Source organism: Hyperolius riggenbachi, chromosome 7 (genome assembly GCF_040937935.1).
Source record: "Hyperolius riggenbachi isolate aHypRig1 chromosome 7, aHypRig1.pri, whole genome shotgun sequence".
Taxonomy (NCBI): Eukaryota; Metazoa; Chordata; class Amphibia; order Anura; family Hyperoliidae; genus Hyperolius; species Hyperolius riggenbachi.
This window is the reverse complement of record NC_090652.1, coordinates 197428242-197447533: the sequence shown is the minus strand read 5'-3', so window position 1 is coordinate 197447533 and position 19292 is coordinate 197428242. Positions and strand designations below refer to the sequence as shown.

General features: G+C 43.9%; 1 protein-coding gene across 2 annotated transcripts in view; it reads right to left on the bottom strand.

Annotated features, from left to right (window-relative positions):
• DYTN (dystrotelin) overlaps positions 1-18077 on the bottom strand; it is a 70715-nt gene extending 52638 nt beyond the window's left edge. The window contains exons 1-3 of one of the 2 annotated variants that reach the window (XM_068246926.1): positions 17910-18077; positions 9515-9588; positions 7450-7546 (exon numbers count right to left, since the gene is read on the bottom strand). In XM_068246926.1, the coding sequence (XP_068103027.1) occupies positions 7450-7546; positions 9515-9570 (153 nt within the window). In that variant the 5' untranslated portion in view covers positions 9571-9588; positions 17910-18077. The remainder of the gene's footprint in view (positions 1-7449; positions 7547-9514; positions 9589-17909) is intronic. The other variant, XM_068246925.1, reaches the window with a different exon arrangement.
• Positions 18078-19292: the final 1215 nt, after the last annotated feature.

Genomic DNA, 19292 nt, shown 5'->3' with positions numbered 1-19292 from the left:
GTAGGTGAGAAGGGTTCACATGGAGGTGTGGGGTATCATGTATAATTTGCATCTGCAAGTATATATGAGATTGTATAAAATCTTTATAGCATTTGTAGGGATGTAGTTGGTAATTTTTAATACAGCAGGGTAATATAAAAGTGTAGCGCAAAAATAGTGGTGTAGATAGAGAGTTAATAAAAAATGGGTTATGTAAGCGTTTAGGAATACACGGGTTAGTAATTTTGCATTACGAATTATGATATTAACTTTAAATTATGCTATTTGGTTATATTGGATTTATAAAAGGTGTAAAATATAAGGTGTAAAAGCATAATAATTTATGTGATTGAACAATAGATTAATAGCAGTATATGGCAATAAGGATATGGCGAATGTTTATGGTCGTTAAATATGCATGCTATTTAGATATAAAATATAAATGGGGCAGCACGGTGGCATAGTGGTTAGCACTCTTGTCTTGCTACACTGGGTTCCCGGTTCGAATCCCAGCAAGGTCAACATCTGCAAGGAGTTTGTATGTTCTCCCTGTGTCTGCGTGGGTTTCCTCCGGGCACTCCGGTTTCCTCCCACATTCCAAAAACATACAGATAAGTTCATTAGCTTCCCCCTAAATTGGCCCTAGACTATGATACATGCACTACACGATACATGCATAGACATATGACTATGGTAGGAACTAGATTGTGAGCCCTTCTGAGGGACAGTTAGTGAAGAGACAATATATACTCTGTACAGCGCTGTGTAATATGTTGGCGCTATATAAATACTTAAGTAAATAAATAAATAAATATAAAATGTTAATTTATGCGAGTGGTATTGTATATGTGATCAAAAATTAGATCATCAGTAGAGATGGCCAGAACCTCCGATTTTAGGTTCGTGAACCCGGTTCGCAAACCTACCGCAAAAGAACTTTCGCGAACCGCAATAGACTTCAATGGGGAGGCGAACTTTGAAAACTGGAAAAAATTATGCTGGCCCCAAAAGTGATGGAAAAGATGTTTAACACCTGGAGGGGGCATGGATGAGTAGGATAGATGCCAAAAGTCCCGGGGAAAAATCTGGATTGGACACAAAGCAGCGTTTTAAGGGCAGAAATCACATTGAATGCTAAATTTGCAGGACTAAAGTGCTTTAAAACATCTTGCATATGTGTACATCAATCAGGGAGTGTAATTAGAGTATTGCTTCACACTGACACACCAAACTCACTGTGTAACGCACTGCAAACAGCTGTTTGCGTTGTGACGGCCGTGCTGGACTGGTGCGCACCATGGCCAGAGTGCAGGCTGTGGTTTTCAAGCCCATATGGTCGCCAGGCTGTGGAAGCTCAATGATAGAACAACAGTGACTGTCCAGCTGATCAAATTTGGTCTGACCACAATGAAGCAACGACCTTATTATCTTTGGTGTGCCAACCCCCGAGACACTCATATAGCCGGCGGTCATTGCTTCATTGTGATATGCAAGCCCCTTCACCGTGGCAAGGTAATGATCATGAAGGGGAATGGGTACATGTACATGCCTTTTGTTTTGTTGTTGCAGCCCCCCAGAGTGCAGCCAGAAAAATTAGGCAGGCATGTACACAAACCAGAAAAATTATTATAGCGGCCGCTGCTAGCAGCAGCCTTAAAAATTCAGGAATCCGCCTGGAGTCCTGGAAGCTGTTGGTGGTGGTGGAGAAGGCAGTCAAGCGGCCTGCGGGCAGAGGTGCAGTGTGGGGAGCGACTTAGTCTTGGGGCAGGCAGCCAGTCACACGGCGTGCAGGCAGTGATGCTGTGTGTGGGGACTGACTTAGTCTTTGGACGGGCAGTAGCCCTCCGGGATCCATGCCTCATTCATTTTGATAAAGGTCAGGTACTGAACACTTTTGTGACTTAGGCGACTTCTCTTTTCAGTAACAATGCCTCCAGCTGCGCTGAAGGTCCTTTCTGACAGGACGCTTGAGGCAGGGCAAGACAGAAGTTGGATGGCAAATTGGGACAGCTCTGGCCACAGGTCAAGCCTGCGCACCCAGTAGTCCAAGGGTTCATCGCTGCTCACAGTGTCTACATCCACACTTAGGGCCAGGTAGTCGGCTACCTGTTGGTCCAGGCGTTGGTGGAGGGTGGATCCGGAAGCACTAAGGCGAGGCATTGGACTAAAGAATGTCCGCATGTCCGACATCACCATGAGATCGCTGTAGCGTCCATATCCCTGCGTGGATATGGGAGGAGGATTACTGGCAGTGGTACCTTTATTGCATTGTGCTGTGACATCACCCTTATACGCATTTGTAAAGCATACTTGCCAGCTTGTTCTGCATGTGCTGCATCCTTTCTGCCTTCTAGTGAGTTGGTAACATGTCCGCCACTTTGTGCCTATACCGAGGGTCTAGTAGTGTGGCCACCCAGTACAGCTCATTCCCCTTGAGTTTTTTTATACGGGGGTCCCTCAACAGGCTGGACAGCATGAAAGACGCCATCTGCACAAAGTTGGATCCAGACGTACTATCCATCTCCTCTTGCTCTTCCTCAGTGACATCACGTAAGTCCTCCTCCTCCCCCCAGTCACGAACAATACCATGGGAACGTCGAGCAGCACAAGCCCTCTGCAATGCCTGCTGCAGTTGTTCTTGTGCCGCCGCCTCCTCCTCCTCCTCCAAAGAAACACCTTCCTCATCATCCGAGTCTGACTCCTCTTCTCCACACAACTCTTCCTTCTCCTCCCCCCTCTGTGCTGCCGCAGGTGTTGAGGAAACATCTAGTTCTGATGAAAATTGCTCCCAAGGCCCTTCCTGCCATAACTGTTCTTCTTCACGCTCCTCCACAGCTTGATCCACCACTCTACGCACGGCACGCTCCAGGAAGTAAGCGTAGGGGATTAAGTCGCTGATGGTGCCTTCACTGCGACTCACCAGGTTGGTCACCTCCTCAAACGGCCGCATGAGCCTGCATGCATTTCGCATCAGTGTCCAGTTGTTGGGCCACAACATCCACATCTCTCCAGATTGTGTTCTTCTACTGTAATTGTACAGGTACTGGGTTATTGCTTTCTCCTGTTCTAGCAGGCGAGAGAACATGACCAGGGTCGAATTCCAGTGAGTCAGGTTATCACATATCAAGCATCTCACCGGCAAGTTGTTTCTCCGCTGAATGTCCGCAAAGCGTGCCATGGCCGTGTAAGACCGCCTGAAATGCCCACACAACTTCCTGGCCTGCTTCAGGACGTCCTCTAAGCCTGGGTACTTCGACACAAATCTTTGAATGACTAGATTCAGCACATGTGCCATGCAGGGTACATGTGTCAGCTTTCCCAAATTCAACGCGGAAAGGAGATTGCTGCCATTGTCACACACCACGTTGCTAATAGAGTTGGGCCGAACGGTTCACCTGCGAACGGTTCCAGGCGAACTTTGGGGGTTCGCGTTCGCCTGCATCAGGCGAACTTTTGCGGAAGTTCGATTCGCCCCATAATGCTCTATTAGAGCAAAATTTTGACCCTCCATATCACTGTCAGCAGACATGTTATTGTCAAACACTGCTCTCAGTGCTAGAGAACCCGCCCACCCTCCCTTCAAGCTAGGTCCTTTATACCATTTTACTCAGTTGTCTGCCTACACTAATTAATTATGGGACAGCTGGTACACACTCTGCTAGGGAGATTTTAATTGCACCCTCCCTCCTCCCTCCTACCGGAATCTCCCTAGCAGAGTGTGTAGCAGCTGTCCCATAACTAATTAGTGTAGGTAGGCAAATGGTATAAAGGACCTTGCTTGGAGGAGGGAGGGTGGGCGGGTCCTCCAGCAGTGATGTGTATTTCACTCAATTAGGTGTGGCTCCAGGTATTAGAGCTTTCCAAAATCTCACATCTTTTCAAAGGGCAATGGCTCAGCAGTACCAAATTTTCTAGCATTGTAGGGACCCTTAGGGGGATCATGACTGGTGAGTTTTGCCACTGCTGAGCCATTGCCCTTTGAAATGGTGTGAGATTTTGGAACGGTAAATAGTAGGCCCAATTAAAGCCTATGGGGGATTTTACCAATTTTGGAGCCCTGTAACTCTGGTTTGCAGAGATGTAGGGACCCCATCTTTGGAATCCAAGTCTAACAATATGTCTTCTACCTGCATGAGACATTTCGTGAAATTCAGACGTTGCTAACGGCCATGGCTGAGATTTATGTACGTCACCATCACTACCATTGAAATAGCCCAAATAAACTGGTTTTTGTGACCCTAGGCTATGACCTCTTCGGCCTAGGACTGCATTGAACGCGACCCACGCATTGTGCGCATTCTGGACAACACCAATTACTGGGTTTATACCCTTCTGGATCCACGGTACAAACACAATGTTCCAAAACTGCTTGAAGAAAGAGTCCGACAGGTCAAAATGGAAGAATACCAGCAGGCCCTTGTGGAGACTTTAAAGAGGAGATTGACATCCTCCCCCTCCTCTAGCCAGTTGTACGCCGACAGACTGACTTCCGCAAACCCAGGACGACCAGGAGGGCAGCAAACAACACAAGCCGCAGCTAGTGCCCAAAAGGGAATGGTATCGGCAGTGTCCTTGGAGTGGGAACATTTTCTGACACCCATGCAGCAGCACACAGAACAGCAAGCGTGCAGATCCACCTCCAACACCAATCGCCTGGAGAAGATGGTCAAGGACTACATGTCAGATGGCATAGCTGTGTTGAACAATCCATCTGCACCCTTCAACTATTGGGTATCGAAGCTAGACACCTGGCACAAACTGGCAATGTACGCAATAGAGGTGCTGGCTTGCCCGGCAGCCAGCAGTATGTCGGAACGCTGTTTCAGTGCTGCCGGAGGCATCGTCACAGATCGGCGTATCCGCCTCTCCACAGAAAATGCAGACCGTCTGACTCAAATTAAAATGAATCAATCCTGGATTGGAAACGACTACGCAACACTCCCGGACCCCAACCAAGTAACATGAACAATGAACATCTGTGATGGGTTAGCGTTTCCGGTCCCTGTTCATTGAACCTCTCATCTGTATTACATTTATGACTGCATGGCGACAAAATGCAAATTGCTATCCGCACGCTTCTTGTCCTCATGCAAGGCCTGGGTTGTTGTGTCTCAAAGCGTGGCCTTCTCCTCCTGCGCCACCCTCCTCCTGTTCCATCACGTGTGCTGCTGCTGGGTTAGCGTTGCCGGTCCCTGTTTATGGAACCTCTTATCTTTATTACATTTATGACTGCATGGCAGCAAAATGCATGCTACCTGTGCAAAGAAAACAGACATTTCCCGCATTTAAAAGACAGTTTTCCCTTTGAAACTTTAAAATCGATTTTCTCAAAAACTATAAGCTCTTTTTGCTATTTTTTTTTCCTCTTGTACCCACTCCCAAGGTGCACATACCCTGTAAATTTGGGGTATGTAGCATATAAGGAGGCTTTACAAAGCACGAAAGTTCGGGTCCCCATTGACTTCCATTATGTTCGGAGTTCGGCTCGAACACCCGAAGATCGCGGCCATGTTCGGCCCGAACCCGAACATCTAGATGTTCGCCCAACACTACACGTGACCCGTTCAGCCAATCACAGTGCTAGCCGAACGTTCGGGTAACGTTCGGCCATGCGCTCTTAGTTCGGCCATATGGCCGAACAGTTTGGCCGAAACCATCAGGTGTTCGGCCGAACTCGAACATCACCCGAACAGGGTGATGCTCTGCAGAACCCGAACAGTGGCGAACACTGTTCGCCCAACACTAGTTCGGGCCATCTCTAATCATCAGTTGACTATTGGTTTATATTGCCGATATATGGAATCTTTTGGATCACGCTGCAACAATGCAATCAGGGATCGATATGTGCATGTGTAGGGTTATGTAAAAAGCGTCGTTTATAGATGGAATTAGGTATATGCACTCAACTGGGAGTATTACGGTATACCGATGTAATAGTGGAATGCATAAGGACTGCCACTGTGGGTTGCGGCGTGATCCAGAAGTTTATTTAAGGCCCAATTCCATTAGGGAATGAACATTCTCATGCTTGGCAGCAAAAGTTTGTATATTTTTATGTATTTTTTGTGTATTTTGATAATCTACTCTGTCTGGATGAAAGGCTCCAGGACGCGCTTGATAGACAGCTAGGAAGGGGAATTTTTAACCAATTAGAGTGTGGATGGGGAGGGGTGTGCTTACGCTAGACGCATCGGTGTCTAAGCTATTTAATCTAAGTCCTGGCACATGCTCTCCAGCCCCTGATGTGTCAGCAGTGCTGACGAAACCAGTCGGGCGGAGCTAATATAGACGCGATGGACTTACACAAGGAAGGAAGATTGTATGCAGCCGTGGCCGGGACCCCTTTTGAGGAGATGGTGAATATGCGATGTCTGTTACAAGAGGTTTTTAATGTACGCATATAGGTTTTAGTGTCTGCTTATTAAAACAACGCTGGTTTTACACATGGATAGCGTTTGTCTTTGAGGTGCAATTGGATGGTCTTGTCTGGATGCTAAAGGGAGCGACATCATTTGATAAAACTGCATACAAGAGATATTCTGGTGAGCAGGGGAATGAAGGGGGGCGTGACCCCGATATCTTAGTGACTGATTTTTTTCACACTCCCGTGATAATCTGCGGCTGCATGCTTTGTGGGCATATACAAGTTGATTTTGCAGTGAATAATTCAGTCTACACTATGATCTGTCTTTTTTAATTTGCTTATTTTTTACGGTGTTAATGTGATCAGAGGAGTATGCAGTAATTAGATGCTGCTGCACTTGAACACTGAGCACTGAAATAATTGGATTGTATGCATTTTGGATTTTTGGGTGGTCTAAATTACAGCACTCCACCATAGTACTGGTTTCACGCAAGATCCTTATGCGCGGTTTTATACTATTGTTTTTATACATACAGATATTTTGACATAAAGGTAGTTTCCAAAACAAAATAGTTATTAGTTTGCAATAATACTTTACTCCTGGGGCCTGCTAGAAAGCGCAAAGTGCTATCGCAATCGCTAGCGATTTGTGGTAGCACTTTGCAAGGGATTTTGGGTGTGATTTCCCTGCTCCTATACAATACATTAGAATGGAAACACTCACAAAATGCTGCAAGTTTTGCGATTGCAATTTGCCTAATCGCAATCAATCTAGGGGAATCTGTTCCATCCATTTACATTGGCAGAGCGTTTAGGGAAATCGCTAGCGATTGAAAGCGAACCCTAAATGCTAAAAAAAAAAATGCTCTAGTTGGTCCCAGGCCTCAGTGTTAGTTAGTTGTAAAGCCAGTTCACCAGCAACAAGGATCCCTGTGTAGAACTGAACTCTATGCTACACATGCCAGGCAGCATGCAAACAGAAACTTCCTGCATCTGAAACTAATATTTTTCATTTTACGTCTACATTTTAGTCTTTTTTATTGCCACAGAGCACAGCTATGCATCTTTATTAGTATTTAACCCATTACTTCTAAAAAAAGATGTACCTGCAATGGTTGGGTTTCTGTACATTTATAACATTCTACTTCTTTTTCCTTCTGACATCCACATAATTCCGTATTTCTTGGTCTTTGCTTAGTTGTACTAAAATAAAAATACATAGAATATTTTGCATGATTAAATAGAAAAATTAAATACATTTCAAAATTTCTTTCAGGAAAGTGTACCTATGGTTGACTTCGATGCAAATCTCTCCAAAACACGGCTTTATTTTGTGATGTTGTAGAAGAAGTGCAGGGATATCCGTACCTTAACTCCCACTCAAAAGTCATGAAAAAGTATTGTGATCTCTGCATAAAAACAGATGCCATAACATGGTCCCTACGGGGGATCTCAACGGGAACCAACTGCAGACTGCAGTTCATAAGTGTAAAATGCTGCATTGTTTGTAGCTGTATAAACTGTTTGAAATAGTAAAATAAACTATAGCTATACTTTGAAAAATGTTGATAGTGCTTACTATTTATGCTAGTTGAAGAACAGTACTGAACAAATGTGATAGATCAATTCTAAGGCACATATACCTATTTGTTACCTCCAATGAAATAGCAATTAGGGATGAGTGAATGTGCTTCCATTCACTTTAAAGGGACTCCGAGCAGTGCAGAAACTATGGAAAGATGCATATCATTTTAAAGCTCTCTTTCTTTTCTTTCCAATGATATATAAACCGCTGCCCTACGCCTTTTAGTTTTTGCTATTTTTGCGATTGAAATTGCAGCGGCCGCGATTTCAATCGCGAAAATAGAGAAAACTAAAAGGCGTAGGGTGACGATTTACGTGTCGCCAGAAAGAGGAGAAAGAGAGCTTTAAAATGATATCCATCTTTCCATAGTTACTTGTATTACACAGGACGACACTTTCCCCAGTGTCAGCAGCTCAATTCAGCAGAAAAAGTCGCCCTGTGTAATACAATGTAACTATGGAAAGATGGATATCATTTTAAAGCTCTCTTTCTCCTCTTTCTGGCGACACCCAAATCGTCGCTCTACGCCTTTTAGTTTTCTCTATTTTCGCTATTGAAATCGCGGCCGCGGCAATTTAAATCGCAACAATAGAGAAAACTAAAAGGCGTAGGGTGGCGGTTTATATATCATTGGAAAGAGGAGAAAGAAAGCTTTAAAATGATGTGCATCTTTCCATAGTTTCTGCACTGCTCGGAGTCCCTTTAAGGATGATTCAGCTGAAGGATCCAAGTGTTCAGGATTCCAACGGCATTGAACCTGACCACTACTGGTGTTAAAAGGTTGCACATTTTAGGTGGCATTTTCGGGCCTCTGGAGTTCAACTACAGCATCCAAATACAACAAAATAGCATGGGATGCCCATGATTTACCGTAGTATGTCTGGGGAACATGTTGTTAAGAACAAAAAAAAGGTAGAGTGGTGAGGACTGGTCACTTTGAAAGCTACATACCAACTTTTAGATAGAAATGAGGTTGTATTGTATATCAGCAGCACCCAAAAAAGACACAGACAAATTAAAAAAGTTTTTTCTTGCAGTAGGAGCCTCAGGTTGTGTCTGGTCTGCACTCCATAAATCCCTTATTCAGTTGGAAAAATGACTATGTTTTATAAATAGGAAGCAGACACACAATAAGAAAAATTATTCTAGTTGATGGTTTGAAGTTTTGTTGTAACCCTGTATTGGTTTTGGTAAATCTCTTTCACTATGCGGATTGGCTAGTATTTTTGGCCAGTCAGAGTGGAAAATAGCAGGTGTTTTCTACTCTGATTTCTTAGAACTATTTGTCAAAACAAGTCTTCACACTACAGTATAATTGGCATGCACTACAACATTAGTCAGATCCACTATATGTAAAACAATGGATAGTTGATTAAGAAACAAACATTTGGTCAAAACAACATTTTCCATCAACTGTATACTACGTAAAAGTTTTACTCAACGTTGGGCTTAAAACAAATTATTAATGCTGTCAAAATATTTTTGGTTTATATATTTAATGAAACAGTTGGCGCATGCAGAAATGTTTACACTAAAACCAAAACATTACGGGGAGCACGATACAGGTTTGAATGTCTCTGACTCACTCTTTTTTGACAGTTGCTAAATTCCTGATTCTCTCCATTTCCTCCAGTATAAACATTTTGTGGTGATGATGACTCTGCAAAAGTAAAACAAAAAAAGTGTTATTTATAAGTTTAAAGTAGCGACATGTAGCACAATAGGATATACACACGCACAAGCGCACACACACACGGACGTAGGGCCAACACTCGCAGTGATCACAGCCTTGACTGCCCCCATGTTCTTGAGAGGGCCCATGCATGTCCAAGCCAGTACAATCACCTTCCCTCCTCTCCCAAGTCTTGACACTGCCGCCACTATGTGTCACAAACAGGGGCCTGAAAAACTACACTTGCACTTTGGGGGTAAAGGGGTAGAGAATATGCTGCATGGGAGTGCATTTTGCCCACCGACACTATTGATTTTGGGATAGTGACTGCATAGGGGGCATGTGCTGCATTGAGGAGGCACATTGATAAAGGCTACTAAGCGCTAATGATGGAGGTTGATGTCTGCACTATGGGGAGGGGAGAATATGCTGCATGGGGAAACACTTTTTACTTTAGACCACTATCAATAATTGGAAGTATACAGATCTCCTCAAGAGGATGAAGGGGAAGAGACACTCAGAAAGGGTGAGAGGCTGCATACCACATGAACAGTGGCCCATTCAGAGAAAAGGGGCAAAGTCCAGTTCACTATTTAGACCAACAAGTGCCAATGTATTGAGAGTATATATCCAGCGAGATTCTTTCTGGAGAAGTGCCTTCTCTCTATTGCCCCCTCTCCTATTGTTAAACAATTTATGTATCCCCATTAATTTTTTAATCCAGCCAGATTACCCCCATGTACGGCTCCAAAGTGTTCTGCCACAGAACTCCTATATTAGCATTATTTTGTTTGCCACTTTTCATCTCACATGTTTCTCAACAAATTTCTTCAAATGTCTAGTGGCCAGGCCGACGTACATCTTTGGGCATGGACGCGTAAATAGATATATGGTCCATCCCGAGTTGCAATTAATGAAACTCTGAAGAGACATAGAAAAATTACCTACCAATAGGGGTATAGGTTCTAATCTTTCTCCAGATGAGAAAAAGGCATTGGAAACCCTCACTAAATGGGATGATATCATCATCAGGGAGGCAGACAAAGGGGGAAATGTGGTGATTTGGGCTGTTGATGATTATATTACTGAAGCGCGTAAACAACTTAATAATACCAAATTTTACAGGATCCTAAAAACAAATCCAACAGAAGTCTTCAAGAAGAAATTGGATGACCTCCTGGACACAGCTAAGAGATCTCATCTCATCTCATCTCAACCAGAGAGAAACAATATCTGACGATTAGTAAACCAGTGGCACCCACTTCTTATTTGCTCCTTAAGGTGCATAAAAACAAAAATAAAATGCCAGGTAGGCTGATAGTGGCAGGTATAGGGAGCCTTATTGAGAAAAGTTGTGCTTTTCTTGATTTTTTTCTGCAACCCCATGTTGTTGTGTTGGACTCATATGCGAGAGATTCCTTGGATCATATTGGCAAACTAAATGGTATTTTTATACCCCCAGGATCGTATTTTATTACATGTGATGTTGAGTCACTTTATACCAACATTGATCATCAGGATGCACGTGAGGCCATCAGTTTGGTGCGGTTTTTGAGGTGGGCTTTTCCCCAGATTTTGTCACAGCATGCATCCACAGCATGATGGTAAAGAGGTGCCAATAATCCTCCTCCTCAGATGGCCGCACCAGCTATGACAGGACGCCTGACCATAGGAGCTGGAAAACCGACATCACCTGCACTCTCGTCAACGTACACACAAGCATGGCGACCACTACACAAAGATTGCCGCCGAGAGGACTAACATTTAACACCTGAGAGTGTCAACTATTAACAACTCTTTGCGATTGTTTCCAGTGCGTTAAACATAGAGTTTGGTCTGTCAGTGTGAAGTGGACATAACCCTTACACTACCACCACGTGTACACACTCCAGACATTTTAAAGCAGCCCTTAATTTAGGGATTAAAACACGACTCTGCGTCAACTAAGTCATTTTTGGTGGGACTTTTAGCATGGACCCCCCTCCGGCATGCCACAGTCCAGGTGTTGGACCCCTTGGAACAACGTTTCCATCACTTTTGTGGCCAGAAAGACTCCCTGTAGGTTCTAAAATGTGCCTGCCCATTGAAGTCTATGGCAGTTCGCCCAGTTCAAGTGAACTCAAAATTTTATGGAAGTTCGAGTTCAGTGTCCGCGAAACCAAAATGTAATGTTTGCGACATCTCTACTCGGTGGTCGTCCACCCAACCATGTTGAATTATTTATGGGGGGCACAAGGGAGTGAAATGACATGTTCCTCAGACTAGGGGCCCTTGGTGCCACCATCATAAGCCGAGCTCCAACTACAGACGCAGTCTTTGGGTCCGTCATTAAGACAGGCCTATGATGAATTAAAGGGGCTACAAAAGCGTAACACATTACCAGGGTTCTTGTGATCCCTTCTACCCAACAGCAGTTCCTGTCAAAATATACTTACAGCTTTTTCATGGCTGTAGCACGTCTCTTACTTGTATCCCCGTTTGTGAAAGCGTCAATACATTCCGTGTTCCTGTGAAATCTTTCTCCCATGAACAATTGCGGCGGATCTGCATTAATTGACCTATGGGGAATCTCTCCTTCAAACTACGAGGGTGATGGCTGGTGGTGGGGAAGAGAGTGTTGCCTGTGGTTGGTGTATGGAAGGTTTTGATACGTTAACTACCATTCTCCATCTAAATCCACAAATCTAGGAATGAAATCCCAGAGCAGTTCCATACATACGAGAGATTGATGTTACACTGGCTGCGGTTAAGCAAACTAACAAACCGCTCTAGTCCCCCCCTTACTCCCCCTCCATGTAACCAGCACATCAACAATGTACCTGACCCACACTTAAACGTGTGCCTCAAACGCCTCCAAGGGATACATGTCCTGTTGCTCCCACTTGCCTAGATGGAGACAGGGATAGGCAGGTACGCAGGCAGCTCCCATAGACATACCCTGCACCTGCCTATAGTGGGAACCACCAAACATTTAAACAGATGTACTCCAGAGTGTACCTCATAGCTGTACTCACAAACAGATTACGGGCAGGGATAGCGGAATATGCATCCTGTAAAAAGAAATCCACAGCTGCCAACCCTGTCTAATGTTGATCCACATGTAGAGACTCTCCACGTCGATCCCCACTAGAATATCCTCTGGCTCAACCCTGACATCTGCTAAGTTCCTCAACACATCACGGGTATCCTGAACAAATAAGGGCAAGGAGGGCACAATAGGGTTGCACTAAGCTGCACTGCTATAGCAGCGTGAGTTAAAATCAGCAGCGCCGTTTAAAAAAATCAATGTGCGCATGCTACACGTGGTAGTGCTCGTAATGTGCGCTCCTATGTTACCTGTGCTGCTTTCAAGTACCAGGCACTCCTTTGATCTGCTGCGAGATGTGAAGGCTTGCGATAATTTTTGAGCGTCTAGTGAAGTATACCGCTTGGGATCCCTCACATCTCACGGCAGATCAGTAAGGAGCGCCCGGTACTTGAAATAACGGGTAACATAGGAGCGCACGCTATGAGCACTACCACGCGTAGTGTGCATGCATTGATTTCATAACACACGCTGCTGATTTTAACTCATGCTGCTATAGCAGAGCAGCTTAGTGCATCAACCTCAATGTCCTGTAGTTTAGCGTCAACCCACTTACCAAAACTTTTGGTGGGGCCTTCAATGGCGTGGACAATGGCCAGGGGGTGGTTGAGGTTCATGTTAACCTTGGGTATCAGGTAGAGCAAGGGGACACAATAAGTGTTCATCTTGATAAACTCTTTCTCCTCACAATTGAGGATGCCTCCTCCCCTGCATTATCAACCGAAGAATTGACCCCATTGGCCACCCTCTCATGTGGGCTTGAGCATAATAAAACTGTAATAATTCTCCTATTTATTGTTAAAGGCTGTCTATACATTTATAAATAAAGCTAATAATAACGTAAGGGTGATTACTGCATTTTACATGTGGGGCGATTGCTGCATTTAATTTGTAGGGTAGGTGCTGCATTTCACATGTGGGAGCAATGGCTTCATTTCATATGTGAGTGTGATTTCTGCATTTCATATGTGAGGTAGAGATGTCTCAAACATAGAATTTTCTGTTCGCAAACGGCAAACTTCCGCAAAATGTTCGCGAACAGGCGTATTTAGCGAACCGCCATAGACTTTAATGGGCAGGCAAATTTTAAAACCTACAAACACTGTTTCTGGCCACAAAAGTGATGAAAAGGTTGTTTCAAGTGGTCTAACATCTGGATAGGGGCATGCCAGAGGGGGACCCATGCCAAAAGTCTCACCAAAAACTATGGAGTTGACACACAGTTTGGTTTTAAACCCTAATGGGCAGAAATCACATTATGCACAGCTCTGGGTGTCAGTGGGCTATGGAGTGTCTCACACAGAGAGATACAATAGTACTATCAGCATACAGTGAAATAATAATGCATTGGAGTGGTTCTGTGCCTGCAACTTAATGAGGCAACAGCAGTAGTGTGCACACAGCTCTGGGACCTGGGTGTCAGTGGGCTGTTGAGTGTCACATACAAAAAAACACAGGAGGCCGATGTGCTAGCCCTCAAAAGGGCTGTTTGGAGTACTTTTACAGCAAGTAAGGAACAAGACCACAGGCCTAGCTATTAATTTCCCTACCTATTTGCAGCAAGTCTGACCCTGCTCTCACTAACAGTCAGCATCTAGCAGAGAATTGATTCAATATGGCCACTGCAACTGCTTTTTGATAGAGGGGTGAGGGGTCCAAGAAGGGGTGCTAGCTGATTGGCTGCCATGTGTCTGCTGACTGTGATGTAAAGGGTCAAAGTTTAGCTCAATGATGATGTATAGGGGGCAAATCGAACACAGCAAATGTTCGCTGTTTGCCGTGAATGTGAACAGCGGATGTTCGCAGAATACTGCTCACCAGCGAACTGTTCGGGCCATTTCCAATGTGAGGGTGGTGACTGCTGAATTTCACATGTCACGTTAATGGCTGCATTTTGCATGTGGAGGTAATGGAGGCATTTCATATGTGGGGTTGAGGACTGTATTTCATATGTCGGTGGTGAGGGCTGCATTTCATATGTGGGGGAGAGGCTGTATTTTATATGTGGGCTGAGGGCTACAATTGTCATTCAGGCCTCTTGGTTATTGAACAATATGCTAATACAAGTATCAAACTTTGCCTGATTGTGTTTTGGGAGGCAGTGCTGCCTAAATATACTGATTGGAGCTGGGTACACACAATGCGTTTTTTTGGTCGATTTTCCATCCAATCGATTTCCGATTCGATTCTGTTATCTTTTCTTATATATTTCCATTCACTTCTATGAGAAATCGATCAGAAAAACAATCGAAAATAAGATCTGACATGTTGGAAATTATCTATCGATCTATCTATCTATTCATCTATCTAATCTATCTATCCAAACATCTATCTAACACAAAATTGTATGGTGTGTACCTAGCATAAGACTATGGTAGGGATTAGATTGTGAGCCCCTCTGAGGGACAGTTGAGTGACAAGACAATATACTCTGTACAGCGCTGCGTAATATGTCGGCGCAATATCAGTACTAAATAATAATAATAGCTGTGTGATGTCTAGAGATAGCCCGAACCTCGTGAACTTGTGAACTTTCGCAAACTGCAACAGACTTCAATGGGAGGCGAACTTTGAAAACTAGAAACATTTATGCTGGCCACAAAAGTGATGGAAAAGATGTTTCAAGGGGTCTAACATCTGAGTTTTTGCATGGATGAGTGGGATAGACGCCAAAAGTCCCGGGGAAAAATATGGATTTGACGCACATCGGCGTTTTAAGGGCAGAAATCACATTTCATGCTAAATTGCAGGCCTAAAGTGCTTTAAAACATCTTACATACGTATACATCAATCAGGGAGTGTAATTAGAGTACTGCTTCACACTGACACACCAAAATCACTGTGTAACGCACCGCAAATAGCTGTTTGTATAGTGACAACCGTGCTGGACTGGTGCGCACCATGGCGAGATTGCTCTTCCTCAGTGATATCAGGTAATGTCTGACTGCCTTATCAACTTTCGATGGTTCTTTCTCTACCATTGTTAAAGCTTACATCTATTTTTTTTTATTTCTTTTTCTGCCTGTTGTTCAGTACCTTCAATGAGAATCTATTATGGAGGGAAAGTTTGCCATTGTGACCACGGGTAATGGCCGGGGAATCCACTGGCCTGTGCACCAAAGAATCCTTATTGTTACTTTGAATTGATATTTGTAGGTTTAGGCAGGGCCGGATTTGTACTCTTTACCGCCCTAGGCCCACAATCACCAGCCGCCCCCTGACCAACAGCATACCGCACGCACACAAAACACAAAAGCAGCTCCACAGATGGTGAATCAATTTCATGCTGAAATCGATTCACAATCTGTTTGCAGTAAAGGCAGCCATACAATCCCTTTCTGATCAGATTCGATCAGAGAGGGCTCTATCTGCTGGTCGATTTGATGGCAAATCATCCAGTGTATGGCTGCCTTAAGTGAACAGCAGTGACCAGTTTAACAGCAAGTGGGATGGAATACTATCAATCAGGTCTTCCTTTTTCTTAGTGATAAAAACAAGTTTGTGCCAGAGACATTGGAACACTTGATTGATGTGCATCCCATTCTTAAATTAGCTCACTGCAGGGGTTCCTTTTACAACAGGACCGCAATGCTGATAATAAGCACTCTCCTCTCCATGCAACAACACATAATCTCACCCTGAAAAGCTATAACAAACAAACAAAAAAAAAACGGGGGAGGGGGGAGGGGAGGGCCCTCCTGAATCTGCACTCACTCGCACAGCTCACTCTGTCATCATGTGAGAGAAGAACTGCACACAGTGCACGGCAGAGGTGATCCCAGCTGACTTCTCTGCAGTGCAAGTGATTTCTGTAGTGCAGAACTGCGCGGGCTTCTTTGAAATGCTGCCCCTCCCTCCACTTCTTATTGGACATTTGAATGGCCACAACAGCAACAGCATTGGCTAGTCATCAGCTGCTGCTGCTGCTATTGGCCAAACTCCTGATCTGTGAGGAGGGCGGGTATAGTCTTCCCTCCGTGACAGGGAAAATGTGACATTTGTGTGGAAGAGGATTCTACCGCATCTTCAGCATCAACCCCTCTGCTCTTGTGGAAGTTGGAACAGTCTGTCCAAATTCTCTGCCCCACTGTCAGAAGGGAGGGCGGGATGGGTCATTGCACACAGCGTGTGTGAGAGAGACTCAGGCGGCCACAGGAAGTCCCTGCGCAGAGAGGTAATTATGGAACAGCTGATCTGTCAGCTGCAACTCCGCCCCAGCTCAAGCTCCGCCCTAGTCCCGGGCCTATTCGGCCTGCCCACAAATCCGGCCCTGGGTTCAGGTTTAAAATGTTGTTGTGTGAGGAATGTTGGTGTGTGCTCTCTTGCAACTAATGCAGGCTTGTTTTAACTGCTAAATACACGTGATGCAATTTCCTGTCTGATTGATGGGATTGGGAGTTTATTTCTGACATGTCCGACCTGCTCCCGATCGATAACAGGGTCAATTTTGCAAAGTCATCATAGGAAAACTGATATGTACGCATAATACAACTTCTTGTCAGATTACCCGTCAATTGGAAGTGAAATTGATTTGAGTGTACCTAGCATAAGTGATTAAAAAAAAAAATCTAATGAAAAGGCAGTTTACCAATCTAGCCAACATGGTGCAAGACATTACAATAATAAATAAGCAAAATGGCTACAATAAGTAGTTAAAAGAAAATCCTTTGAAATATGCAACATTTAATCTAAAATAAGTAAGTAAAATAATCAAATAAAAATGCACTAAGTACATGATGTTCAGGCAAATCATAATAGTATCTTCCATATTAACATTCTTTTGTATTCCTGCTATATAATATAGGTACATGTCTTGTAACATCAGGAAACCAACAGTTGAAGAGCAAATTACACACATGAATGTAAAGGGAAAAAAGGGTCTCTTCTAGAAACACTGTATGTGTATGTATGTAGGTAGGTACAGTATGTGTGTGGTGCAGTTATAAATGATTAAGCACACCAGTTTTCTGATGTACCCATATGCATATGGCAGTGCAGTATCCTACCTTAATTGTAGTTTCTTCCTGTCATTCCTTGTGAATCACGCTGAAATGCTTTTTCTATATCTCTGTAACTATAAGATATACCTAAACTACTGTGTCCCTGGCTATTCCAGCTATCTTCGTTGAGAAAGCCTGCCTGTACAGCAACGTGTAGGTTGTGCAAGTATGACTAATCAAGCAGTTCATTAATTAGTAATGGATACCCTGAATAATTAAAGTACCTTCCTTGATCTTCATTCAGAAGGTAATTTTAGCGTGGCTGCTTGGATGCAGTATTAGGTAATATAAAGCAATTCCTGTTGCTTTAGAAACTGGACGTTTCCCTAGTAACTGAAGAAGCAAGTGGAAACCTTCATATTTGAGCCTGGAAGTAGATAACCTAATTTAGACACTTCCTGTAATAGTAATACAAGTATCATAATGAAGCCAGGGTTACATACATGATACTGATCAGAGGTTAAACACAATTAACTGTAAAAAAAAAAACTTTACAATTAACTGCAAAGAAATTGAGAAATAGAAATCAAGCTTTGCACGCAGAATATATACTGGTTCTGCAGCTAAAACATTGTAGAAAAAACTGCTGTGCTTTTTCATTCCTAGATTATTCTGAGGGTAGATAACCCATCAGGGCTCGTTTCCACTATCGCGAATCCGCATGCATCCAACGCATGCAATGCAAGTGGATGGGTCTGTTTCCACTGTAGCGTTGTTGAGGTGCGTTTTTTTTAGCGGTGAAAAAACGCACAAAAGAGCCGCAGAATTCGCCTGCGAGTGGAATGCATGCGAATCGCAGGCAATGTATTTAATAGGGAAATCGCATAAGTTTTTCTTACGCGTTTTTTTAGTGCGATTCCGCATAGGAACCAATGTAAATTAACACAAGCAGTGACATGGTTAAAAACGCATATAGCCTAACCGCATGCGTAATCGCGTAAAATAACGCGTAAAAAAACGCACCTGCATGCGATTTCATCAGCCGTGGAATCCAGGCGATTCTGCACCGCAATAGTAGAAACGAGCCCTCAATGCCATAATCTGAAAAACTATTAGAAAGGTAATAAGGTAATAGGATTCCTTTTATCCGGATAAAAATCCAAATGAAAGGATTTAATTCGGGCATAATAGTCAATGAAAAACATTTTCCTACTTTTTGTTACCCAAACAGTTTATCATATTTGCTTTTGTGCACACGTATACCCTCATGGCCTACATATATAAAGGACTCCTTATGTAAAAAAGAAAAGCAATCTTTACTTACCTGGGGCTTCTTCCAGCCCCTAGAAGTCTTGTGGGCCATTCGCCTCAGTTCGGGTGCTCCCCACTGTTCCACTCCCCCGTAAACTTGCCCTGTAAAGCTTGCCGAACCGTTTGCAGGTCTGTGCTTCTGCACATGCGTAGGAATGCCCCCAAATCATCAGGTTTGTACTGTGCCTGAGCAGACTACAGGCCATATGTGCAGAAGCCACCAATTAGCCTTTCTTTGGGGGGGGGGGGGGGTACTTTTTGTTAAGAATTATTTTATTCTAAGGGCCCTTTTCCACTACGGCGTTTGCGATGGCTGAATCGCAAAACTGCAAACCGCTAGTGATTTTTCAAATCGC